Source organism: Boleophthalmus pectinirostris, unplaced genomic scaffold (genome assembly GCF_026225935.1).
Source record: "Boleophthalmus pectinirostris isolate CB_2022bp ecotype Guang Dong unplaced genomic scaffold, ASM2622593v1 HiC_scaffold_21, whole genome shotgun sequence".
NCBI classification, from domain to species: Eukaryota; Metazoa; Chordata; class Actinopteri; order Gobiiformes; family Gobiidae; genus Boleophthalmus; species Boleophthalmus pectinirostris.
In genome coordinates, this window is record NW_026571175.1 from 20,406,653 (window position 1) to 20,432,730 (window position 26,078).

Genomic DNA, 26,078 nt, shown 5'->3' on the forward strand with positions numbered 1-26,078 from the left:
GGAATCTTGACTTAATTCGACTAGATATTGTCAAAATGTGGTTGTGTAAAATTGCAAACCGTAACTGTCCTGCAGGGGGCGTGCTGTGTCCTTCTCATTTAAATGGACAAAATCGAGGGGAGGGCTGCAGTCAAGAATGGTAATGGTGGCAGCTGAAGCATTTTTAATCTCTTCCAGTTTCTTATGACACAGGCAAAGAAGTTCTCTCGAAAATGGACCTGATCAAAATAAACCAACAGCACCACTCGTGTAGTCAGACGGTAAGCAGGTCACGCATTACACAGCAGTGGGACTCGTGGTTGTGCAAATGTGTTCAAAATATTGCTATTACACAAACCATTGCACTTAAAGCTTTGTCCACCATGGTCGTCAGAGGGTGGCTATGTTATATATGTTATATGTTGTGTTACAGCTTTATTATATCGTACAAAACAGTCGCCTATGTCAAAAGACGACCGTGAAACTAGCTTCTCATGGACCTGGTGCTAAGCTAAAGAATAGAGACCGACTGGTTCATGCCATACTTATTAACTACTTCAAACAGCATAATAATACGCCCTAGGTTAATGGATGGAAATGTCAACAATTCAATTCACCTGTACGTTTTGGATTTTTTTTTTTAATAATGAACAGAACAGAACAACAAGCTTGTGCGTCTTTTGTTGTGGATGTTACGAATCTTCGCGCACGCGCAGTAGTTTTGTTTAACCTATGACTTGTATAAACACATTTTTATGGTGTAATTAATGCGTAAGTATAAATTCTTGCAGAATGGGTTAAAAGACCAAGATACAGAACACCCGAACGATTGTAAAGAAGAAGATGAGCCACTGCTTCAAGAAAACCCCAGAAGGTTTGTGATTTTCCCCATACATTACCCTGACATCTGGAAAATGTACAAGCAGGCACAGGCATCCTTCTGGACAGTGGAGGAGGTGGGTGGTTGATTTAAAACAAATTAGTTTTATTCGGACAATGCCACGTAGTATGTCTTATTGTCTGTTTATATTTAAGGTTGATTTATCTAAAGATTTGGTACACTGGGACCGTCTAAAATCTGAAGAGAAGCATTTTATTTCCCATGTCTTGGCCTTTTTTGCTGCTAGTGATGGTATTGTGAATGAGAATTTGGTAAGTTGTTTCTTGACTGTCTCCCATATCATTCATTTCTAACCACCAAACTAACAGAAACTTGATATTTTTGCAGGTGCAACGGTTCTGTCAGGAGGTACAGGTTCCTGAAGCGCGCTCTTTCTACAGTGTACAGATTCTAATAGAGACAGTTCACTCAGAGATGTACAGTATGCTTATCAACACATACATCAGAGACCTCAAGGAGAGGTCAGTCCCATTTTAACCTTTTAACTTTATCGACATCATTGAAAATAACTCGGTTGCACAACTGTCTAGGGTTTTAGGCTATGCACATGCAGCTTATAGTGCATATGACAGATTTTTATGATTCTCTAATTTTGATGTAAGTTGGTAGGATAGTGCCAGTTGTAAATATAAATTATTTACACCAATCAAGAAGCAAATAGCCAAGAAAAGTTGATAAAATACTAACAATTTAGGGAGAATTCTAGTCAGAAGTTAGGCACAATTTACACATAAGAACTTTTTTTTCACATCCCTAAAACATTAAATCAATAAAATAAAGGTGTTTTCTTATATTGGTATATGTCAGATAATAATTTCTATGAATAATTTCTCTGTGCATTAGAGGAGCTTTGCTAGGATGTGAGGAAGTAAAATTTTGAAGATAAAAAAGGCAAAATTGGGAAAACGAGTGTGAATGATTTTTAAATATATCGGTAATGTAATACCTATGTTTTAGATAAATCAGTAGTCTTGTCATAGAGACTTGTCATCAGACCAGTTCTGGGTTCATACAATGTAATGTTTCTCCTCACTCTTCTCCATCCTCTGTCATGATGGCATCCATCCTGACCATGTCCAATAATGCAGACAGACAAAAGTCCAAAATAAATAACTGACTTCATGTAGACTGCATTAAACAGCTAAACATACTTACTGTCCTGGCAATCATTAACTGTTGATTTTTGACATCTGCTGCAATTTACAGCCGTTACTCACTATACCAAAATACTGTCATCAACTGTGTAACTGTATAAAATGCACCTGCTCAGGATTTGAGTTTGGGTTTGGGTTTGTGGTAAGTAACAGACCTGCTGTGTGTTGATTTGACATAACCAAAGGGAAACAATATTATATCTCTTAACTTTAACAAAAACAAGTCTGATGATTTGTATATAAAAGTTTATATACATGTATACACATATGTACATTATGCTTCTTATTATGATTTTGTCCATTCTTGTAATTATAATGTGTATGTAGAGCTATAAATTAACATGTTGGATATTGTGTTTTTCAGAGAGTATTTATTTAATGCCATTCAAACTATGCCTTGTGTGAAAAGGAAAGCAGACTGGGCTATTCAGTGGATAAATGACAGCAAATCACCATTTGGTAAAAAGTTAATTTTTTTAAGTATATAGAAATGGAAGCCACAGTTGCATAGACTTGTCTTCTCCTGTTTTTTAGGTGAAAGAATTGTGGCATTTGCAGCTGTAGAGGGAATTTTCTTCTCTGGATCCTTTGCGGCCATTTATTGGCTGAAAAAGAGGGGTCTAATGCCCGGTCTTACTTATTCCAATGAACTTATCAGCAGAGATGAGGTTAGATTTGTTTGAAGAAATAAATACATGTATTTTGTTTACATAACTAATTCTGTATTTAAAATTCTGAAGTAATATAATCTACATATTTATGTCTGCAGGGTTTGCACTGCAACTTTGCCTGTCTCCTGTATAGCTACTTGGTTAAAAAGCCATCAGAGGACAGAGTAAAGGATATAATAACCAAAGCTGTGAGCATTGAGCAGGTAAAACTATTCCATTGTATTCAAATAAAATAAACATGAAAATTTATGTGCTATTTATATGTACAGTTACTTTATCCTACGTTTGTAATTTAGTTTCGACACAAATGGCCACACCACCTCAGTGCATCTGTAACCCGCTTGTTGTTTTCCAGGAGTTCTTAACTGAAGCTTTACCAGTGGATCTCATTGGAATGAATTGCTCTTTGATGAAGCAGTACATTGAGTTTGTGGCAGACCGTCTTCTTGCAGATCTTGGCCTTGATAAGGTATTTTCAGAGCAGATCAAAGAATAGATCAAAGCACATACTAATGTTATGATTCTGTTAATTAATTAATTAATATAATTAAATTTCAGGTTTACAATGCTGAGAATCCGTTTGACTTCATGGAGTCAATCTCACTTGAAGGGAAAACCAACTTCTTTGAAAAACGGGTGGCAGAATATCAAAAGTTTGGTGTTATGTCAGGCCTAATGGACACTGAATTCACTCTTGATGCAGACTTCTGAGATAAAGCTCTAGTATCTCCTGTTGGTTATTATATTTTTGTTGTACTTGGAGTCAGGCAACCTTATTTCAAATGTTTACCCCGTCATTTGAGGCAGGTCAAATAATTATACTTAATAGAGTATTTATAAGCTTGGATGACCCATTTGGAGAGAAAAAAAACATTATTTTGTTTGTTGGCCTATTTGTTACTGCAGTATTTATTATACAGTTTTGCATTTAAAGTTGCATTTGAATGTCAAATACATTGTTTTAATATAAAACTGATCATTGGCTCAGTTGTGTTACTACTTTGACTGTAGACTAGGTTAATACATTTTTAAAAGCGTGCAGTGTTATTGGTAATAGATTCAAATGTAAATTGGAGTTTGATGTGACACAGGTCTAATAGAGCCGTGAACTTTCTCTCAAAGTGAAGTCATGTCAAACAGACTGGTGGAAATGAGGAGAGCATCCTTTCTCTCACAGCTGTCACAGGATTAGCCACTCCTCCGTTAGCATTAGCATACTGATGAGAGCTAACAACAGTGTCGCGATTTGAAAACATGGCAGGGGACATCCGCGGATTTGCGTTGGAAAAAGTCGAGTTTATTTCAAGTCGCTTGAAGGATCTACTGTCTTCCGGAGAAGGCTATGTCCGAACACATTTTGGGCTGGACCTGGGTCTGAAAGCGGAGCAGTACTCTCCGTGGGTGATCTTATTCACGGCCGCCGCGGGGCTGCTGATGCTGGCCGCGTCCTGTGCCGCTGTCTGCGGTGGTTTGCTTGGCGGGAAGAAGAGGCGATCTCTGGCCACATCATCACAGGGAAGCACGGAGCCCCACAAGGCCGCGTTGACCAAAAACAATACCAAGACAGAGGAGCTGAGGAGGAAAAACAGAAAGAAGCTGACAGAAAAGGTACAGAGACAGCGAACAAACGCATGAATCCCTGCAAACCAGAAGCGCATCTTCTAGACAACGGTGCAATAACATATTTTATAATGGATGTAGTATTAATTTATTTACTTTTGTCGTATGGTTTATAACAAAGACATAATATGTGTGACACGATGTTTATTATTTAAAGACTGGCCACTAATCTCGGCACATTTCAGTGGCGCACTTCCATAACAGCAAAACCCAAACAGACTTGTTTACAACAAGGGACGTCACAACAGCACATAGAGCCTAACAGCAACACTGCTTGTTACTGAAATATCGTCACAATAAGCGTATACTAAACAAAGGCTTTTTATCATTTTCAATTAATTGCAAAAGAAGCTGCAGTCTATGCAGTGTATTGCCTTTTCCTAAAAGATGTCTCATTTGCCTTTTTCACTTAGAAGAACCCATCTAATGGGCAACCAGTGTCCATATCAGAAGAAGAGTTTCAAGAAAATGAGAAATCGTCACCCAAGACTAAAGTAGAAAAGGTACAGTGAATGTATTTTGACATTTATATGTCAAACACCATTAAGAGTTATCAGACTGACACCAAACATGGTTTTACTTTAATTGTATTAATTTATTTCAGTTTCTTGTGGCCCAGGAACCAACACAGGTGAAGAAAAGCAAAAAGAAACCCAAGCCTGATGTGAAACCAACTCAACAAATGTTTACAGCTGAAGGAAGGGAGCAGGATGATGGTGAAGACCCCATTTTGTTTAGTAATTATATGGTTGTGCAATTAATCACATTTTAACTGAGATCAAGATAAAATATATATATATATATATATGGATGATTAATATGAGGGAATAAACTGTGATATTTTTTGTCTTATTGTCGCAGCCCTGGGTCATTGACTTTTGCCTGAATGCACAGTAAACTATAGTTTCAGTTGATTGTTTGCTGTCCATTATAAAGGTGCATGGGAGACCAAAGTGAGTAACCGAGAGAAGAGACAGCAGCGCAAAAAGGAGCGAGGTCCCGATGACTCAGGAAGCCCAGGAGGTTGTGTGGTCCTTAGGGCTTCTGCAGAGGGACTGGGGAGCAAGACAACCAAGAAGAACAAAAACCATGGTGCGTAGACCAGATAAGGTGTGTTGTAGATTGCCATAAGGTAATCAGAGCCATATTCTAATACTGATACTATTTAATTTCAGATTCCCAGCTTTCAAAGTCTTCTGGAAAGGGGGATTCAAGTGGAGCTGGTAAGAACAAATCACATTTCTGGTCATCAATTTGGGAGCTGATGGAACTGTTTATTCTATTGTAATTATTGGAGAGACTTCAATGTCCTTATAAAAGTAGATAATCTTTCTATTTTCCAATTTCAGCATCCAGATGGAATGAAGAAGCCTTGAACATCAATGCAGGATGGACAGACATGTCTCTAAAAATGTCCGCCAAAATGGGGGCATTGGATGGGCCAAAGTGGAGTGCCATTCCCGCAACCCAGCCCTGGACACAGGAAACCCAAGGTAACAACAATAACAGAATATTGTTTTTTTAAAAACAATATTATTCTTATGATGTTATGGTTATAGCATTTTATTTTAACTGTCCAAATTTAACCTGCTTTATATTTCCAACAATATTTCCGTGTTCCCCTGAAAATAGCATGGAGTGGAATTGAGAGCAGAATGAAGAATGACCTCAGCCCAGTGTCATTCTCAATGTTAGGACTAAGCACAGCAGGTACATTTCTTGATCTAATAAGATTTCATATAAAAAATGTATTTACAGCTCTGCTTAAGGCCACATGTGTTTGTCACTTAGAGTCCACTGCCAGTTCGATTGAGCAGTGGACAAATCAAGTTCCAGAGGATGAATGGTCAGGATTCAGTAAGTCAAAATCTCTGCTCTTCTATGATACAAAGAATGTATTGAAGTTGTTTGAAAAGACCATGCAACAACAATCATGACAAATGTTTAATTATAATATTCAGATGGGATAACCGCTGTGGACCCCTGCTCTGACTGGAACGCCCCGGTTGAACACTGGGGTAATTATGAAGAGCCACCTGCAGTGGAACCCCCAGCTTTCCCACTGAAGGAACAAGCAGGCATGATCAAGGTATGACTTCAATACCATGGAAAAATGAGATGTTATTTTGATTTTTTTAAGAGGCAGCTTTATTTGTAGAGGACTTATTCACAGATGAAGATTGTATTGTTGTTTTTATGCTTTTATTTTGTCAGATGTCTGATGATGAGAAGGACAGTGAAGATCCTTCTGAGGGTTCATCCAAGTCCAAAAAGAGAAGAAGAAAGAAGAAAAAGACTGAAGAGGAAACTCCGTCTGTGTCTCAGGCAAGTGGCTTTCATATCAGCCATCTGAGACAGGGAGATGTGTATTTAGGTGGTGGTTGTGCATAAAATGACATTTATGTGATTGTCAGTGACAATTGTTTTAATCCAGATGGTGAGCTCTGTTCTCAAACAACAGGAGCTTTCAGTGCAAGTTTCTCATAAACCCAGCATATCTCCTGCTCAGAGTAAGTCAAAATTACTGTATTTTATATTGTTTTGTTGACTTGTTCCTTTCTTTTAAATGCCTCAAAGTTCTTTGTTTTAATGTCTTTCCAGAGAAGCCTGAGGAAATGACAGATCCTCTGAAGCCCACACAAAAGAAAAAGGTTAGAAAAGAAACATGAACTCTCGCCGCAGGTCACAAACTGCTTATGCAACTGATTGTTTTACTTGCAATAATTACCAGGTTCTAAAACATTATCAAACTATTTAACAAACCAAGCAGTGGAGGTTAACTGCTTGACTGAATATTGTCACAAATGGTGGTCCTATGGACTGAAGTCTTAACAAAATTGCACTATTTGCTACACTGTAACATTTCAGGAGATGGTTGTACATTATATCATACTTATTAATTTGAGTCGGTTTCTTCCCAAAAGATCAAAATGTGTTTGATTATTTTGTATTTAATATAAGTGGGGTTTTACTACCCTTTGTGTTGCACCTAATTTATTTTTTTATTCTGCTGCTGACCTCATCAAGTGAGTTTATCACTTACATTTTTTCCAGATTTGTTTAAAAAGTATATATGTTACATTGTTTGCTTTGCAGGGATTTGGTAACTTTTTAATTGGATTAAAAACAAAACAACTCATTCAACAGACATATTCCATTGAGCATTTTATTTATTTTAAAACTGGCAGCTGGTGTCAGAGGTATTTATTTTTTTATGAATTAGTTTGATTAAATAGCTATGTAGAAAAAGCTTTTCTGCAATTGGTTTGCTGACAAACAATAGTAGTAACTAATGAGAGCCACCAGAGGGCACTGCAGTGTTAAAATACTGTTAAAGCACTGCTAAATGTCCCTTACTGGACATTGAACACCATCATATATTATATTTTCTGAAGCAGAATGTCTTTTGTTGATATTAATCCTTGTGATGATTTTCTTCTGTGTTACTTCCATTATTGTACTAGAAAAAGCCATGCCGTGTACAGATCTAAGGGCTTTTTCAAACACTTCTGCGACTGCACTGTGCAAAAAGCTGTAACATGTTCCTTTTGATGTTGATTTTTATCGATGATTTTATCGTTGATTGTTTGTACTTTTTTTGCTGAATGTGAAATGTGTACATTTTTAAACTGACTTCCAAGATTTGAAGACAAAGGTTTTAGACTGAGAAGACATAATGACTGAAACAGAGCAGCTTTACTTTAACTTCAAGGTTAAAAAAAACAATGACACTTATTCAGAGGAGTTGATTCTGTTGCCTTAATATGTACAGTCGTTTTGCAAGTTTTGATGTCAGACTGGTTCTACTTGCATGACCTTAATAATAGTCCTAGTGGAAATGAATTGAAATGATCCGCTTTAATTGTGTGGTCCACTTATTGTATATAATGTGCTTTTTTAGAGGGACAGATTTCGTGGGCGTCCAGTTTAGCAGATAGATATTACCACAGCTGTGTTGTTGGTAGGCCTTAGTGCAGTCAGCTTTTAATCGACTGGTATGTGAACTCTGACCCTAGATGTCCTTAGGCCTGATGAGTTCTGTTTTTACTAATGCTAAATCAAACAATGTATTTATAAAATTGTTTTAGAAAAAATGTTTTTGTCAATGAACACGAATGGCATTTTTATGTTTGTTTGTTAAAGAAACATTGGAATAAATTGTAATGCTTGATCTCATTTTATGGCAATCGATATTTATTTCATTGACATGTGACAGACGTAAGAACCCTCAGGGAAATTCTCTATTGAATTTGTTTCAAAATATGTCACAAGATATGAAGCATGTCTAACATCATGACCCCAATGGTAGTGAGAAAAAAAAAGAAAGTTATTCCAGATTAATAATAATAATAATAATAAAGGCCTTCATTTATTTTAAATTTTTGTGTAGTTTTAGTTGCTTGTTTGACAACATTTACACAGTTCTGACACTCCTCTTCCAGTATGTAAATGAGTACTATACTGGATTTATCGTTCTATCTTTTCTAATCTTTAAAATCTATCTATATACACTGTCTACGTGTAAGCAATCAAAATAAGGTCAACAAGTCTAGCACCTATAAAACCAGTTTACACTGTAAATCTGTGGCTGTTGTTTACAATTTATCAAGAGTAGCTTTGAGATGTTTGTTTTCCTATATTTGTATTCACAATTCAATCTAATCCCAATCCAGCCTGTTTAATCTAATCTGTATGGCCCAAATCTGCGTCATGGGAGAGGCTGAGCCAATGTGTTGCTGTGGTCTCGTGGCACGCTTCACACACAGATGACCTTCTCTGCTCCACCCCTTATCTCCAACTGCATTTGGGATTTAACCATGTTTAATCTGAGGCAATCTCTGGCTCCTGGACCATTCAAACAACACGAAGTCTACTACAACAAGAAGAAGAACCCTTTTTGTATTTTATATTGTCCTTTCTGCTGGATAGACATTTCTTTTGTTCAGCTGTTATAGCCATGAAGGTCATTTTTTAATGGTGATCTGTTGTAAAGGAATTTTCTTTGTGTTTGATTTTATGAACTAGGAACAGCAGCCTGCCGGGACTTCAGAGCACTATGAAATTAGAACTAGTGCTACAGCCTGGTACAATGCATCTCTCCTGTTAAGATTAATGTATATTTTGTACTGTCCCTGTCTCATTAAATAAACAATTAAAGAAGATCATTAATGAATTGTACCTCAAACCTGAGCAAAGCAGTATAAAAATGCTTAGTCTCCTAAAATACCACTTAATTATTAAAATATAGTATATATCTTCATTTTTGTACACAAGATGGAGTATTCTATATTATTTTAAGCCTATATTTTATTGAGCATGAGAGATATAAAGAGGGAATTCACCAGTAAAGATCAGTGTCCTCTGTTGATTTACCCCTGAACTATAGTCTTGGTACAAATTTGTGGTGTAAAATTTGCCTTATATAGAGAGGGGAAATCAATAGGGTATTTTCTTTAGTGTGTCCATAAATATAGGCTATATGTATGTCCGATGGAGTATGTTTTGTGAAGTCAAAGCAGGAGGCAGTTGTTATAATGCAGTCCTCCCACCACAGCTTAGCCCCATCTGTCCGAGCGCCACACTGGACGCAATACACAGACAAACAAGATTGGTGTCATGGAGTCTCAATGATCTAAATAAATAAATAGGTACCAGTACATAGGCTTTTAAATACACACTATAAATTACTATAGCAATGTCAGTGAATATGCCCTGGACTACTTTCATGCATCAACTGAGCAGTAATTAAGTATGAATAAATTCACTTCAAAATCAGTCAGCTAAAAAGTCAAGAGTTGATTTCATTAAGTCTTTTTTAAATGTAGGTCAGTGGTTCTCAAACTGTGGCGGGCTAACTAATGGTACCAAGTTCTCACGCTTTATTTAGGCTATTTAATTGGACATTTATATTCATGATTAAATAGGTCTTTTGCATTGTAGTCTGAGCTGAGATTGATCATTGATTCCCGGACTATGTTAAACACTCAGTTCATAATTGTGATTAAGTGACTGAGCCCAGTTTCAACTTGGTTTTAGAACACGTTTTTCTTAGTTTTAGTCCAGTTTTGTCTTGGTTTAGCACTGGTTGTAGCCAAATACTCACTGAGGTTGTAGTTCCATACCAGCTGTGTGTGGAACAGGATACCCAAGCATAAAATGTCCCTGTGCCCAATATAGGCCCATAAGATCTCAATGGTAGCAAAGTATCAATGATAAAGCATGTAGGTCATCGCCATCTCAGTGTTATTTTATTGTTTTTTTTCCCAGTAATTGTTCTTAACCTGAATGGTGTGAGTCAGTAGTCGTGTTTATGAAGCATTTTGCATCCGTCTCCATCCATTGGTCCAGTTCCTGTGGGTCACGTGACGCAGGATGAGCCAGATTAAGCTCGCGTTTGAGGGACTCCTGCACTTTGCGGAACAACATCGGTCCAATGAGTCGGTCCTAGCGCCGCGGAAAGACGTGAACTCGCCTTTGTCGACGACTTAGCCTCGTATTTCACTCGATCCAAGTGGCATTCATGAACTAGGTGAGGTTCTGTACTGCGGTGGTCAGGATGTTTTCGCCGTGGGACCGGTGGTACTCGACGAGCTGCTGCCTCTGCTGCCATGTACGGACGGGCACCATTATACTGGGAATATGGTACATGGTGAGTGGCATTTGGTCTCTGCCAGCCTTTTATATTACAAAATATAATTAAATGGAAAAGGCTTAATCAAATATAGTCTCACACCCGTATCTAAATAAGATAACAAGTTTCGAAATGCGTTTGCACTTTTGTTTTTCCCATTAACCCTAGTTTGACCAGTGTAGTTCTAATCTGTAAAACAGAAGAAGGCTTTCCCACAGGCTACATTATGCATTTTAAATAACCCGATGCTTCTGACTTTCCACTCGTCATATTAAAATTTTACATCCCTACGGATAATATTAAACTTCTATACACAATAAACAATAATAAACATTTACAAATACAATCAAATCTTTAACAAAAGTATCTCGTGCTGCCCCTCTCCTATTCACAACAAACATCTTCTTTTTTCCCGTTTCTTATAGAAGCTCCTGTCATTCCATGAAGACACTATACTATTTCAGAATTGTCTTGTCATAATTTAAATATCCTTTGTTAATTTTCTATAAAAGTGAATCCCAAATGTGAGATTTTTCTTGTATTATAAAACTATGCCCCATATAGTGAAAGGTGGATAAATATAGCAGTAGCCTCCATTTGGGTGCGCAGGATAACCTGGACTTTTAAACATAGTTCAGTAATCCTGTAAATCCTCGACCTTCACTGAGTTAGACCCTCTGTTTTCCACAAAGTAATGACAGTGTGAGTCATCAGGACAACAAGCTCCTACCAGTGTGTACAAATGTGTAAAATAAATGCAAATGTATAATAATTTTGCTCTTGTGAAATGTTTTATTTTATAGTTTTATACAGTCAAATGGCCATATTGAGATTTATTACAATAATACAAGGTTCAATTTGGCTTTTACATATAGTTAAAAACACAACAGAATTCAAAGACAATTGCTTTGTTCCAATCCTTATAAATGCTGCATGAAGATAGGAAAAAATAGTTTAGGTTTTAAAGCGAAACGCATTGCCTTTTCGTTTGTTTTACGTAAAAGCAGCTGTTGGTTGTAATAACTGATGTTTAACTTCTTTTTAGCTCATCAACGCAGTGGTCTTACTCATCTTACTGTCTGCGCTCAATGACCCAGTGCAGTACCGGTATCACCTGACCAGCTCCGAGCTCGGCACTGACATCGATGTCATGGACGATGCAAGTGAGTGACATTCTTCAGGCCTCTGTAATTCAACTTTGATTTTAGATGAATATTTTGAACATTAAATATACTGTTTTATTTTTAATCTAAGCCGTTTTAATCGCTACACTTGGTTAAGAGAGAGAAGCGAAAAGGTGTATTCAGTTCATCATTGGATTGCAGAAACAAACCCACAGCTCTGAGACAAGCTGTAGATTTAAGATGTCCAGATTTAAGACGCAATATATAAGTTAAAGCCTAGGCTATTCTTTAACATGATAGTTTTGTTAAAGGATATGTGAAGATTCAAAATTTTAATATTTTACTAAATTGACTATGATCTTGGAATCTCTTGTATTTTTTTTATAAAACAATAGATTAAGCAGAGGAGACACTTAGCTTGTGTTTTAGAAGTACTGTACTAGTGCAAAAACTGAAAATTATTTGAAAGGCTATAGAAACTTCCCTTTACTGTCAACAAGCGCGTCGAACTGGGGGGTAAAGGGTATTGTTTACTCAGGGCCCTTTGCAAGGAAGGGCCCCTCACAAACTCCTCGAATATGCATTTTTCATTAGACAACATGTAGTGTGGCCCCACTAAAATGATTTTTACACAGGACCTAGAATTTGATGCTATACCCCTGACTGTCAAGTTACTTCTTCCAACGTTGTGTAAAACAGTGGACAAAGCCCAGCTGTGTTCCCTTGCACTCAGTCCTTGTATCCACACAGTGTTTTCAAACCTGTGACAGCGCCCTCCGCAGACTGCTGCTCTAAGCACTGGCAGCGCTGAGTCGGCTGTGGGGAAACATCTGAGTGCGTGTTTCCCTCCGGCCGCTATCGTCGTCACAGAGCGATTCTGTCACTGCTGCGTCTGATTAAAAACTGCTCTCAATCTCTGGCAGATTAAAGCCGCCATCTTGAACACCCCCTCCCGCCTGTTTGCTGGCTCTGAATGTGTGTGTTCTGTGCCGACGTGCACGTAAGCACCATTTCTGAAGGAGTTATTGTGTCTTAAGTTAACAAATCAGCGTTGAAAGTCTTGAATAGTTTTTTTAGAAATACTGGAAATGAAAAAAAACTTGGGATGAGAAATGCTGATATTTTACCAAGAGCAAAATCCTTTACTTTCTACACAAAAAGTGGTTAAAACCAATCATCATTTGTTTCTTTAGAGATGGTAATTCCCTCTGACCATGAAGAAGAGCTTTTTGAAACACTATGCTACACCTTCAAATTGTCCCCATTACATTATCTTTTATCAAAATGTAATGTAACTTTCTACTGTGGAGTAGATATATTTGTATGGAAATAAAAAGACTAATTTAAGGAACACAATAAAGGAAAAACTTGCTTTTCTTTGTTCTCTTTTTGGCAAAAAACATTAGTCAGTGGGGTTTTAACCCAGTTTACTTCAGTGTCTTGTGACTTAATCAAACTTCTCTCTTTATAATGAGTGGTATTTTGAAGACAGTGTGTCCTTGTCACCTCTGCCTCTTGACAAGTGCCCCAGCGGTCACAGCTGTAATGTGAATATGAGAGGTGTTATATTATGTCAAATTTAGCTCTGGTCTTGCATAACAATTAGCCTTCTGGTGGCCATGCTTTTCACAGATTGAGTGCTAAAAATAGTTAACGATCTTACTCAAGGTGCTTGTACTACGTCTGAATACACTGGATTACGTCTGGACTCATAAACGTGCTCAAGTGTTAGTTATATTGCTTTGTCTAATTTATGGTTGTGTCTTGCCTCCTCAGATATCTGCATAGCAACTGCAATATCCCTCCTTATGATTCTTATATGCGGCATGGCAACCTATGGGGCCTATAAGGTAAATAAACAGATTGTTAAAACACTAATTGTGCGTTTGTATCACATACTGACGGTGGAGTTTTTATTAAGATTGTCAAAAAAAAGAGTAATCAGTATTAAAACAAGATGCTTATTTGAACAAGAATCATTACAGAAAAAAAAATATAAAAAGGACAACATTTTATCTATACCAAAATTAGCCAAGACCTCGTGGTAACTTTAAAGAAAATTACATTCTATTGTCTAAAAAATAATTAATGTGGAATTCATTTTTAATGTTCTAATCTTTTTTTTATTTTTTTATAGCAACATGCTGCTTGGATCATCCCTTTCTTCTGCTACCAAATCTTTGACTTTGCCCTTAACACGCTGGTAGCCATTAGTGTGGTGGTCTACCCCAACACAGTTCAGGACTATCTTCAGCAGTTGGTAAATCCTGTTTTCCTTCACAGATGTGTCCTTTTCAGAAATCAGCTAGTATTTTTCTTTATAGTTCCTTTTGTAGTAAAACAAAGAGTGAGATTTTAGCCTAGTTTCCTTTATAGTCATGTTGAAATCTATTTTTGTGTATTTCTCTGCTTTTAGCCAGGGACATTCCCTTACAAAGAGGACATCATGTCCACCAACAACATGTGCCTAGTCTTTGCAGTCCTGCTTTTCATCGGCTGCATCTTAACCTTTAAGGTAAGCAAAAATACCCTATCACGCAATACAACTCACCAACTCAATCCCCAAATATAGGTTCAGTTCACTAGATAGAATGTTGAGTTTTTATTTATTTATCTATACATCCATCCCAAATTAAGAAACTCTTTTTTTCAAGGGTGTCCTGGCAAAGAGAAGGACAGATCAGCCGTAACATAAGCACAATGATAGACAAACCATATTAAACCAATTAAAAAACCTTTCAGTGTGAATTGGACCTTTTGGAACCAGTTAGTTTCAAGACCTTTTGTTAATTATGCCTGTTTGAGGGAGCAGAATATTGAGGTGCTATTTGTTGCCCAGTCAACATTTGTGTACACTGTTATAGATTGTTAGTTTCCAGTGCAACCAAGAAACTGCTAAACACCTGATTAAAAATAGCATAAGGTTTAGTTTGAGCTTGAAGTAATGTATTAACATGCAAAGTGTAAAGCCACAGTAGCATATCAAATATAGCATGACCTGAATTACAATGGATTTATCCTCCTGATAGGTGCATACTGTACAAGCTGCAGCTATTTTTATTTTGCCTTTTATATATGTATTGCTTTTAAGTTATAATCAATGCGTCAGGACACAGCGCTGATGCCAGGTGGGGATTAGGGCTGCAACATTTTATCTCTGTGACTACTGAAATTACCATTGACCATTTTAATAATTCTTATTCTGTATTCAAAAAGCTTCCATTTGGCATATTTAAGCTTCCTAAAGTAGTTGTATTTATATCATAATTCTCCTAGGCACAATTAAAAAAGATTGCTGTTATGTTATAGTAGTTAACAAGTTAACTACTATAATTGTTAGTTGTAGGCTGGCCTTAAAGGGGATTTACAAGTGTATTTTGTTTCACTGACAATAAGATATTTAAAGAAAGATTGGATTTTTATAGGAATAATTTGTATAAGAAGCGTTCACATTTGCACATACGCCATATCCAAATTTGGACTGAACTGGGACTAAACCTGGAATATAGAAGGATTAACCAGGACTGGAGCAAGACCAAACAAAATCTACTTAATTCATATCTAATGGATAGATTTACTTGAAGGGGCACTGTGTAACTTGTTCAATTGAGGCTCCATCACTTGCCTGTCTCCATGGAGATGTGCCTAGAATGTTCCGCAGTATAGCCGTAAACTTAAGAATCTCCATGGAGACTTGCAAGACAAATTACAAGTAAGATTTACAAGAGGTGAATCCACTCACAGTAAGATTTCATATTTTTAAGATACATTTGAACAATAAATAATACCTGTAGTTGAGTAAATGCAAAGTTAAAATAGTTAAATAGATTAGTTTAATACCATACTGTGGAGAATTTAAACAGGTGTTGCAGACCCTCTTCAAAAAAGTTACACATTTCCAGTGGAGTGTCGGTCACCTGCTTATCTCCATGGAATGCTATTGCTTTGTCTAGAATATTCCACGGTATATATTAAACCTGTCTATCACAAGGGAGATAAGCAGGTTACAGCACTACACTACATTACAGTTCAGATCTGTGGAGAGTCGCCGCTATTCATGGGAGAAATTCTTGTGTTTTTGAGCAATAGAAACACCCATAATAAAGAAATGCTAGATAGATAAGTCATACCATGGAACATTCTAGACAAACTAATAACATCTCCATGGAGACAAACAAGTTGAGACCCTCTCCAGAAAAGTTACACAGTGCACCTTTAAGCTACATCTTATGCCTGGTTTATTTGATAACTGTGTAAAGCCCATGAGTCCATGAGCTGTCCCATTGCCAGTGCACTTGATGAGGTTCTCATAGAGGCGTAGAGCAGCGGGTCAGGGGCAACAGAAAACCAACCCCTGTCAGGCGGATTGCTCTTAATGCATGGATGGGTCCAACAGCGCTGCTCTGCTCTGGGGCAGTCAGACGGGACGGGAGGGGACGTGGAGTTTCAGTCATCTGTACAATCAAATCACGGGCTTTCTCCTCTGAGCTCACTTAGAAAAAACACGGCAGAATTCATAGGCTGAAGCAAAGGGGTTTTAAAGGCAACCAGGCATTGGGAGAAACAGCACTGTAATTGCTAACTGCAGTAGTAGTAGTAGTAGTATCAGTCCATATTTTTTAATTTGTAGAGCTCTTTACAACACACCAGGTGACCAAAGTGCTTTTCAATGAAATCAATAGAATATAAAACATGCAAAAATGTTAAACAATGAAATGAAAGTGAGTGGGGAGATAAACTGAAAAATGGATAACAAAAATTGGAATATATGGAGTATATCGTCAACAATAAAACTATTGGGCTAGATTATAAAGACTCCAAAATCAGCTGATTTAAAATGACACAAGAAGAGAAACTTTTGTGTAATCTTCCAAACTTGGATTGAACTAGGATTTTCTGCTGTTTTGTGTTTAATTTTACAGTTTATTCATGTTTTGTGGTAAACTTGGACCTCAAACAAAACAGACATCATCTAAATATTGTCATAAAAAATGTAATATAAAGAAAGAAATTACTGAAGAATGGTCAATATTTAGAAAAGCAAATTGCAGAGATGATTCAGTACACATTATGCACACTAATTGGATGAAAAATAGTCAATGTTGTTTGCAAGAGGGTTCCCACGGTTCAGTCACTTTTAATTCAATGGTATTTGAATCAATTGTTTTACATACAGTGGTCTGTATTTAGATGCATATATTGACTTCTGAAATGTGTTTCCACGACACACTGCCACCGTCACTGAAGCTGGGATCAAATTTGATTTAAAATTACATAATAAGAGTCGTGACAGGAGAGGGGTAGAGAGTACATTCCGATTGGAAAGGTGCAGTGTGGTGGATCCTGGTGGCATTGACCTCAGCTCTCTCGATGTGGAGGTTAGACTCAGCAGATGGCATGGTGATTGGTTGGCATGGGAGTGAGCCATTGCCGTGGGCGGTTGGTTTTCGGAGCTGGCCCCGGGACAGGCTCAGCGAGCTCCTTCACACAAAAACAAAGGCCCCCCTGTTCCTCTGCTGCAGTCAGGCAAACCTTAAGCCTCCACTGGCTTCCTGCACAGAAACGTGCCAGAACTGAGGCCAGGCCCTAAATGACTAATGAAGACAGTCTAGAAAAGTCGAGGAAGACAGCTATGAAATGCTAATTCTAAGTACCAGTCTGTAGTAAATACAGTGTACTCAGATACAACTGTGAGAATACAATAAAAATATATAGATTTTTAAATGTAAACCAGTTGCTATTCCAATGGGATCGCAGTTTTCCAAAAGGGTCTCCAGATATGACCTATTCTCCTCTCAAGTTATTATTTTATTGTGTAGACAATAAAGTAAATGTAGACAAGTAAAAAGACAAAGTAAATCAATAACAGGCTGAGCTTACATGAAAGAGCATTTTGACAGACCTTGTTTCGATTTCAGTTAATTCATACCAGAGTTTTAAAAGTAATGTGATAATTATATTGTACCTACATAATGTATTTTAATACTAATCCTAATAATTACTCATTATGGCCATGTTATACTTCTTTAAGTCAAGTCATTTTATATAGCACATTTTAAACAACCATACGACAACAAGTGCTTTATAACAAGGAACACCACATAGTAAAACAATAAAACTAATATAATATATAAAATTGTACATGAAAACACATACAGCCTCCTAAACCTTAAAAGTGCACTGTGCAACGTTTGTGGTGGAGGGTCTGCTTCCTTTTGTATCCGCGGAAATGTTGCTTTGTCTAGAATGTTCCACAGTATAAATTAAACCTGTTTATCACAAGGGAGACAAGCAGGTTACAGCACTATATTACATTACAATTCTGCTCTGTGGAGAGTTGCTGTTATTCACAAAGGAATTATTGTGTTTTTGAGCAATAGAAAGGCATGTAATGAATAAATGCTATACAGTTATGTTTAATGTCATACCATGGAACATTCTATATGAAGCAGTAGCATCTCCATGGAGATGTAGGTAGCGAAACCTACACCAGAAAAGTCACACAGTGCACCTTTAAATGTGACTTAAGGCGTATTTTTTGTCCCTCTTTCTTGCTCTGATCATGAGCTGGTTTAGGAGGTCATATGTTCAGGTCCCTGCGTGATCCATCTCCTCTGTAAGCACATGTGACATTGATGAATGGTTGAAGTCTCAGCAGGTGATTGGGGTAATAAAGAAAAGTGGTGGCCGGTGTCCCTCAGAAGGTCATGGATTGTACTCTTGTGTCCCCTTTGAAACAGGCCTACCTGATTGGCTGCGTGTGGAACTGCTACAGATACGTGAGCGGCCGAGGCAGCACTGAAGTCTTGGTCTATGTCACCACCAATGACACTACGGTATGTGCCAGTCAGTCTCATCTCCACACACACACACACACACACAAACACACAAACACAAACACACAAACACCCTTGCACACCCACACACACACACACACACACACAAATACACATACACACCATTCGACTACTGCCATGTTTACACTACATATTCACACATATGTTTACGTGTATGTTTGCATGTTATTCCAGTTCACTGAGTTCATACCACTAAATGTACAAGGTAAGGTCTAGGTCTAGACACTGACAATATGAGTCAATTAGAGCAGTTGTTTAGCTTCCTGTTACCTCAAGCACCAACTGAATTTGAGTAAAAGGTTTGAAAGTGGAAGTGGTGTGGCATTCTCAAAATGTTTAATAAATTATTAAGGTGGTTGTTGGTTGCAAGAGGCTTAACCCAGTTCTGTTTAGCTATTCAGCTGTTGTTCCGTTGGTAATGCTATGTGTAGAATTTTAATGGATCATGTAAATAATTTACAATGACTGTGTAAGTTAATATAACTATTTAAAATCCTACACATACTAGTAGAGTACTGCATTACATTGCTGCAGTATATCATGAGACTCAGTTACCTGCATCTACTGTCTTTTAACTGGTAGTTGTTGTTTTTTTTATTAAAATGTCTCATGTTTTACTAAATTTAAATCGTTTATTTGCAGTTTTTGTGTGTGAAATGTGAATAAGTTATACATATGTATTCAACAAACTGATGGATAAATATTGTTTATTTATGATTACAAAAAACAAGAGAGTCAAAAAATTCAAAATTGTGCTGCACAAAAGTAGAAAAAATGTGAAAACATATAAAGTCTGAGCTATTTTTCTATAGTACTTGAGACACAACATCGCATAAATATCTAGTCTGTGAAGAATGAAATCAGTACATAACGCTGTTTTGATTTTGTCAAGAGAAAATGATATCAAATTGAGATTAGACTGATTTGTTTTTAATTCGCTTTGCCACATCGCCTGCCCTGCTCTGTGGTGATCGTAGACTGTATAAAGAGGTGGACTGAGGGAGTGTGACGTCACACATTCGGCTCCAGTCAAATAAAGCTCATGAGCCTAGCAGTTACAGGAGCGTTTATTGGAGCCAGAGTCGATGGAGCCGAAAGTGCTCGATGAACACTTCTTATATGGAACGCGGCAGCTAGCGGGTTAGCTATGTCCGTTTATACATGCAGTCTGTGGTGGTGAGTCACTGGTCTGAGGAGCTTTAGTGTGGTCACTCTTTCCATGTGTCGTCCTGCAGTAATCTCCACTGATACATAAGACAATAATCTGCCTCAGTACTCACAGTCACACTCCTTTGTCCCTGTGCCCTCATATGCACCTTACGAAACTCCCTGTTACTTTATGGTGGATCAGATCATGATGTTTTTCCATATGGTGAAACATATGGACTGTTTAGCATGTGGTTAGTGCTCACTAGACTGTAAGCCGCACTGTGCTACAGCCAGTCAAGCATAATAATTATTTAGTGTAAGAAAATAAACTGTAGCGCCACCTAGAGAACTGTACATCAAAAAACTTACATAAAAATGTTTTAGTCATTACACAATACTTGGAAATGTAATTACTATGTCTTCTTTGTTGATAATCGTCTTAGCCTACATACTAAGCAGTATATAGTGTAACCAAGCACTAATCTACAAGGAGTGCATTTCTTTGCTTCCATGTAGAAAAAATTGATTGGTTCACAATACAAATAAATACAAAAACAGTACTTTTGATACACTGTGTTAGTATTACATTATTATTATATTAGATGCAGCATGTTTCATCAGGCATAGAATCAAGCTGTAGATAAATTTAGTTGGAAAAAAAAAAAGAAAACACATTTTCTAGTTTAAGGCATGTTTGACTAGCAACAAAAAAGTAAAAAAAAAATAAACGCCTCCAGTACATAAACTTGGGCTATAATTATAAATGTGTGCTAAAAGTGTATTAATCCAACACGTATCTTTGGCACAAGTTAAAATCCGGATAAATCTGTACACTTTTATAGATTTAGGACCAGATGGTTGATTCAGAGCATTCCTCCGCTCAGTGAAAAGAGTGCTCCATCTATTTCCAGTCTTAGAAAGCAAGCAGTGTGTCTAAAGGGCTTTCAGCAGCCTCGGACATCAAGTACCCAGCTGCTTATCTGTTGTTGCTTTTATATAAATGCTATTAAAATGCACAATAGTTCGGCTTTCCTCTCTCTCTCTCCCTCTCTCTCCCACCCTTTCTCCTCTCTCCCTCTCTCTTCTTTAGATATACATGTCCACTTTCTGAACACAGTTAGTTACATAATTGTCTGCGTGTGTCCGCTCTGCTTCAAATCCTAGTTGTGATGTGCTCGCCGGGCCTCCCTGACCGTTTCACTATTCTTTTGCTTGGAGCATATTCTCCCTCTCCCTCCCTCTCTCCCTCTTTCTCTCTCTCTTTCGCCCTGAATAAGCACTGGTTTTATAACACCATTTGGAGTCTGCGCTTGTTGCTGGTCATGCCTGTAGCAGTGAGACGTAACAGCGGGAAATAGAGGACAATGACGATGTTTGGAAAGTCCTTTTCAGACCATGTTTACATCTTATTTTTAAATCCACATAAAATATTTAGCAGTAAATATGAACAAGTGCTATCCAGAATACTTCAGTCCACAAACATGTTAAGGGTGGGCTTAACGCTGTGGGACCAAAGAAAAAATTGTATCAGAGATGGAGGCAGAAAGAAAGTGCGTTTTTCAATTACACGCACACAACAAAACATTAATTCTTGCTGTGAGTTGGTCTCCATGGATACGAATAAGTTTAATGCCATTCTGTGTAACATCTCAGGCAAGTAATTACATCTCTGTGGAGACAAGCGTGTGGCCCACCCTTCACCAGAAAAACTTTTAAAGAGCACATATTATGCTATTTTCTGATCTATGTTTTAGTACTGTTTCCTCATCAAAAACATGTTCAGTGTTGTATCATTCATGCACCAGTCTTGCATATTTAGGCTGTGTTTTTCTATCAAACACTCTGTTCCACCTCGTGATGTCATGTGGTGATACAGGATGTGTTTTTTCTGTGTTTTTAAACTCCATACACCTGCACTACAATCAGCCCTGGAATTACCTATCTCTGAACTAAAGGTAAAAGGGAGCTATTAACTTGAAAACTATCACTCCATGACATCACAAAGTGGAACAGAGCATTTTGAGCTTTGGAGATGTAGACAGACTAATAATAAAGGATTACTCAAACGTGTGAATGAAACAAAACACAACCCCAGGTGTGTTTTTGGTGAGATAACATTTAAAGAAACTTTGATGGTTTGAGTGGCTAAATTAGTTTGTTTTCATTTCATTTAAAGATCTAATTTGCTGTTTTAAAAGAAAAACTTAAACCTACATTTGTATTCCATTTCAGGTCCTGCTGCCCCCCTACGAGGAGGCTATTGCCATCCCGCCCAAGGAGCCCCCGCCCCAGTATATGGAGGCATGAGCACCACATACTTCTCTGCTGCTGGTCCTCTGCATGTACCCCCTCCTCCTCCTCCTCCCCCCTACTCACCCCAACCCACCCTCTCCACCTCTTCTACCCCCTCGGACTTCCTACGCTCCCAATGGTTCTTGTTCAAATCAAAACAAAAGGACTTATCCCAAGGAGGTCCCAGCTCCAAATCTTAAACCCTAAACTCTGAAATCGCACAACATTTCTTGGTTGTTGTGGCAGACTGACTTTTCAAAGACAAAAAAATGGCACTTTTCTTTGACCCAAAAGTGCATCGTGTGGCCACCAACTGTTACTACAACTCCTGATACTGTGAATCCTTGTTGTCTTCATTGATAAACTACCTAAAAGTGTGTGCATGTGAGCAAATGAGAATACTGGCTGGTTTTGTGAGAGCACTTTTTTCAGATGAATTCCCATTGAATGTAATGTTGGGGTATTTTTGTATGACTTTTGTATAACAGTGAAAAAGGGAAAAAGAAGAGAATAATAATGACCTGTTAAAAGTGATGTAATGTGTTATGGTGTAGTGCTGAAAAGAAGGGGTGTGGCAATGCATGGGAAATAGGCTTAAAAAATATAATAACTGAAAGAGTGATTTGCATTTGACAGATAAAAATAAATAGTCTACTACAAATAGGCCTGTCACGATGATACATTTTGAAGTGCGATATATTTCTAAAGTAAAAATAATATTGAAATTCGTTTATGCTACTGACACAAAAACCCAAGAGCAGATTCAAACCACAAAAACTATTCTAAATTTACAGTATTGTTAAAAAATCATGAGCTACAATAAATAAATAGCAGAATGAAACATGGCTTCTATGGCTTAAATCTTATCATTTAGCCAAAAAAAACTAAACAAAAATTTCCCAGCAGTGCAATGCAAAATATATACACGCTAAAAAATATAGTTCCTTCTTTCACCTTTCTCTCTTTCTTTCATTTCTCTCACTAGTATTTATCATGACAGGCCTAACCACAAATGTATAGATAATATTCATTGAATATCTGTCAATACATTAACCACACACTGTTGTTTAACCTCACTCAGTTAGTGAAGTAAGAAGATTGTGAAATACGTGCATTGTTACGTCCCCTCAGAAAAAGTTGTACCGACCAATAGGAGCTTGTCTTCCTTTTGTATTCAATATGTCTCTGTAATATTGTACCGCATTGATTTCTATAGAAACTCTACTCCCACTTTCGAGAGATCCTTTGTGTAATCATTCTCTGAAGCACTTATTATACAATTAGTGCGTCTCAAAATGACCCAAATGTGAATCTGGTAGAGTTTTCTAATTGTGCTGTTATCATCTTGTGTCCCTATGAAGTTATGCAGTGTTGACTGTCTTATTTTTTACACAATTATGACTTTTTGTTTTGACTTAGCTGGACTGAGGGCATTTTCCTACAAAAGACAGTGTGATATGCTGCTGAACTCGTCATGTGTGCTTGAAGCTGTTTGTAGTTTCTTTTGCACGTGGTTTAATATCATGATGCATTTTTACTCCTTCTGTCCTTTGAAAGCGCTTATGTTTTTCAAAGCATTTATTGAAATAGCACAGTAGCACAAATCAGATGATGCTTAGTAGTTCATGAAGACTTTTACAGGTAATAGAATAAGACTGGGGTAGATTATGCTCAACTAGGACTGCGCAATATTAAGAAAAGGGGAATTTAAACTATGTGAAATTTGTGTAACTGTTATGTTTACAATTAACATTTTAATCGCTGTTTCCCTACCCTACTCCAAACTGGAAAAAAAAATCGAAAAAATCTAAATGAAAGGAATTAAAATGAGACTAGACCAATGCTGAATTGAGATATCCAACTATTTTAATTGAAGTAAAAATAATTGGTCACATTTCGGATGTTTTTAAAACATGTACTTCTAATTTGGCAGGTCTTGTTTTATGTCAGTCAAAAAATAATCTGTGCTATATTGTGCAACCTCCTACATAGATCTAGCCATGCAATTATTAACATGTGGTATTCTTACTATGCAAAAGTTAGTGTAAAATTGATCCTTTCCATTTGATACTAATGTGTTAGTGAATATTGTATCCTTGTCATTGTCCCTGTGAATCAGTGCTTCTGCAAATCCAACAAAACAGCACTTTATTGTGAGTGAGAAAGCCAACTCCTCCTATACAAACTGCTGTAAGAGTGTTAAAGCAACGGCCTCTTTTGTATTTGTGTAACAGGCCAATGTATGCTGTTACAGGGACTACCGGCAGAGTGGATGTAGACTGGACCTTTTACAATTACAATCACCAAGACTGTTCTGTCTCTGTTTACTCATAGTGATCTTGTTGGATTTGCACGAGCCCATGTCATCAAATCTGAATAATAATAAAAATCGAATAAATAAAGTTGCATTGTGGTTTGAATTTTTGTTTATTTTGTAGCTTCTTTGAAACAGACCTGTTTAGGGTGACCAGATTTTCAAAATAAAAAAACTGATACGTCCCTGGCTTGGGTTGGTTAGTAATAATAAAACTGTGAAACAAATGCGTAATTAAGGGAAATTGTTACGCACTCCACACTAATGTGAGTCAGTAGAGTCATGGTTTCTTTGTGTTTTGGTCATTTTTAAGCATACTTATTTGTATTTTACCTAAACGGATCACAATTTATGCCTCTCTTTATTATTGGCACAGATCAGATTGGTCAAAAATAGGGACATCAGGGACATTTCTTGTATAAAAATGGGACAAATCACTGGTTTTGGATAAATCTGCTGGGACAGGGGACACAGGGCTCAAAACTGGGACTGACCCGGGTAAATGTCTGGTCACACTAGACCCGTTGTCAACTACTTTGTCATAGGGTGCGATGTTAACACAATTTGGTACAATTCCCTGTAAGCATGTTCTATCTGAAGTTTTGTTAGGCTTTAATCTGGTCTTTATTTTAATGTAACCTTACCCGAAAGAAGTGATTTAATGACACAGCTGAGTTGAGTTGTGCTGTTAAATTAGTCCGTCTCACATAACATTAGTTACAGGTTAACTAGCAATAGTCAACAATTTTTCCGGTAGTCACCCCAAAAGTGACTCCCAAAACTCCCAAACAGGACCGTAGATGCTCGTATTGATCACAGGCTCTTGATTTAGTGTTTTTCAAGTGTTTTGCCAGTGTTTGCTTATGTGTGTATTGTGTCTCCACGGTAACTCAAACATTTCACCATTAGAGATACATGTCGAACACCCCCAGCATGATGTCACTGCAAAGTATGAATTGGTGCATATAGGATTTACAGCACAATTCTGTTGAAATGGCTGGATACAATTCTTACTGACAGTAGTCTACAAAACCTGCAGCAGTGTTTCATGTGGGTGACCTCGTGTCTGCAGATTCAGCATCTCTCCTCTGCCCTCACAGGGATAAACAGACTGGCAGATCAGCATGGATTTACTGCCATGCTGCAAAATGGTGGCTGGCATTACCTTAGGCTTCATGTTAGGCAACTAGATGAGCTCACCTACTTTTTCAGCTCTGGGACAGGACAAGACGAAAAGAAAATCAAGAAAAGTAGGTCAGTTTCAGGATATTTGGTAAATGAAAATGAAATATCTGATATTGGTTAAAACTGATGCACAGCCAAATACAGTGTGTAAAATGGGAATCCCACTGTTAAGATTATACAGGTCACAATATAATAGTAAAA

General features: G+C 37.4%; 3 protein-coding genes across 6 annotated transcripts; all 3 read left to right on the forward strand.

Moving 5' to 3' along the window:
• Nucleotides 1-74: 74 nt before the first annotated feature.
• rrm2b (ribonucleotide reductase M2 b) lies at nucleotides 75-3,681 on the forward strand. Its single transcript, XM_020932729.2, has 9 exons — nucleotides 75-260; nucleotides 771-935; nucleotides 1,015-1,131; nucleotides 1,208-1,341; nucleotides 2,399-2,493; nucleotides 2,569-2,702; nucleotides 2,804-2,908; nucleotides 3,061-3,174; nucleotides 3,264-3,681. The coding sequence occupies exons 1-9, from the start codon at nucleotides 213-215 to the stop codon at nucleotides 3,414-3,416; spliced, it is 1,065 nt and encodes a 354-aa protein (XP_020788388.1). The 5' UTR covers nucleotides 75-212; the 3' UTR covers nucleotides 3,417-3,681.
• Nucleotides 3,682-3,789: 108 nt separating this feature from the next.
• mtdha (metadherin a) lies at nucleotides 3,790-8,501 on the forward strand. 4 transcript variants are annotated; one of them, XM_020932868.2, is made up of 12 exons: nucleotides 3,790-4,313; nucleotides 4,739-4,828; nucleotides 4,930-5,041; nucleotides 5,262-5,417; nucleotides 5,501-5,548; nucleotides 5,675-5,818; nucleotides 5,958-6,035; nucleotides 6,117-6,182; nucleotides 6,287-6,414; nucleotides 6,540-6,650; nucleotides 6,760-6,835; nucleotides 6,927-8,501. In XM_020932868.2, exons 1-12 carry the CDS (start codon nucleotides 3,960-3,962, stop codon nucleotides 6,992-6,994), a joined length of 1,431 nt encoding a protein of 476 aa, XP_020788527.2. In that variant the 5' UTR covers nucleotides 3,790-3,959; the 3' UTR covers nucleotides 6,995-8,501. The 4 variants fall into 4 exon arrangements, with proteins under 4 accessions (XP_020788527.2, XP_020788528.2, XP_055013247.1 ...); XM_020932869.2 differs by having other exon boundaries at nucleotides 4,945-5,041; XM_055157272.1 differs by having other exon boundaries at nucleotides 4,742-4,828.
• A 2,228-nt stretch (nucleotides 8,502-10,729) lies between these two features.
• Nucleotides 10,730-24,747, forward strand: laptm4b (lysosomal protein transmembrane 4 beta). The gene is made up of 7 exons (XM_020932875.2): nucleotides 10,730-10,974; nucleotides 12,002-12,119; nucleotides 13,857-13,930; nucleotides 14,218-14,340; nucleotides 14,497-14,595; nucleotides 18,821-18,916; nucleotides 22,319-24,747. The coding sequence occupies exons 1-7, from the start codon at nucleotides 10,882-10,884 to the stop codon at nucleotides 22,391-22,393; spliced, it is 678 nt and encodes a 225-aa protein (XP_020788534.1). The 5' UTR covers nucleotides 10,730-10,881; the 3' UTR covers nucleotides 22,394-24,747.
• Nucleotides 24,748-26,078: the final 1,331 nt, after the last annotated feature.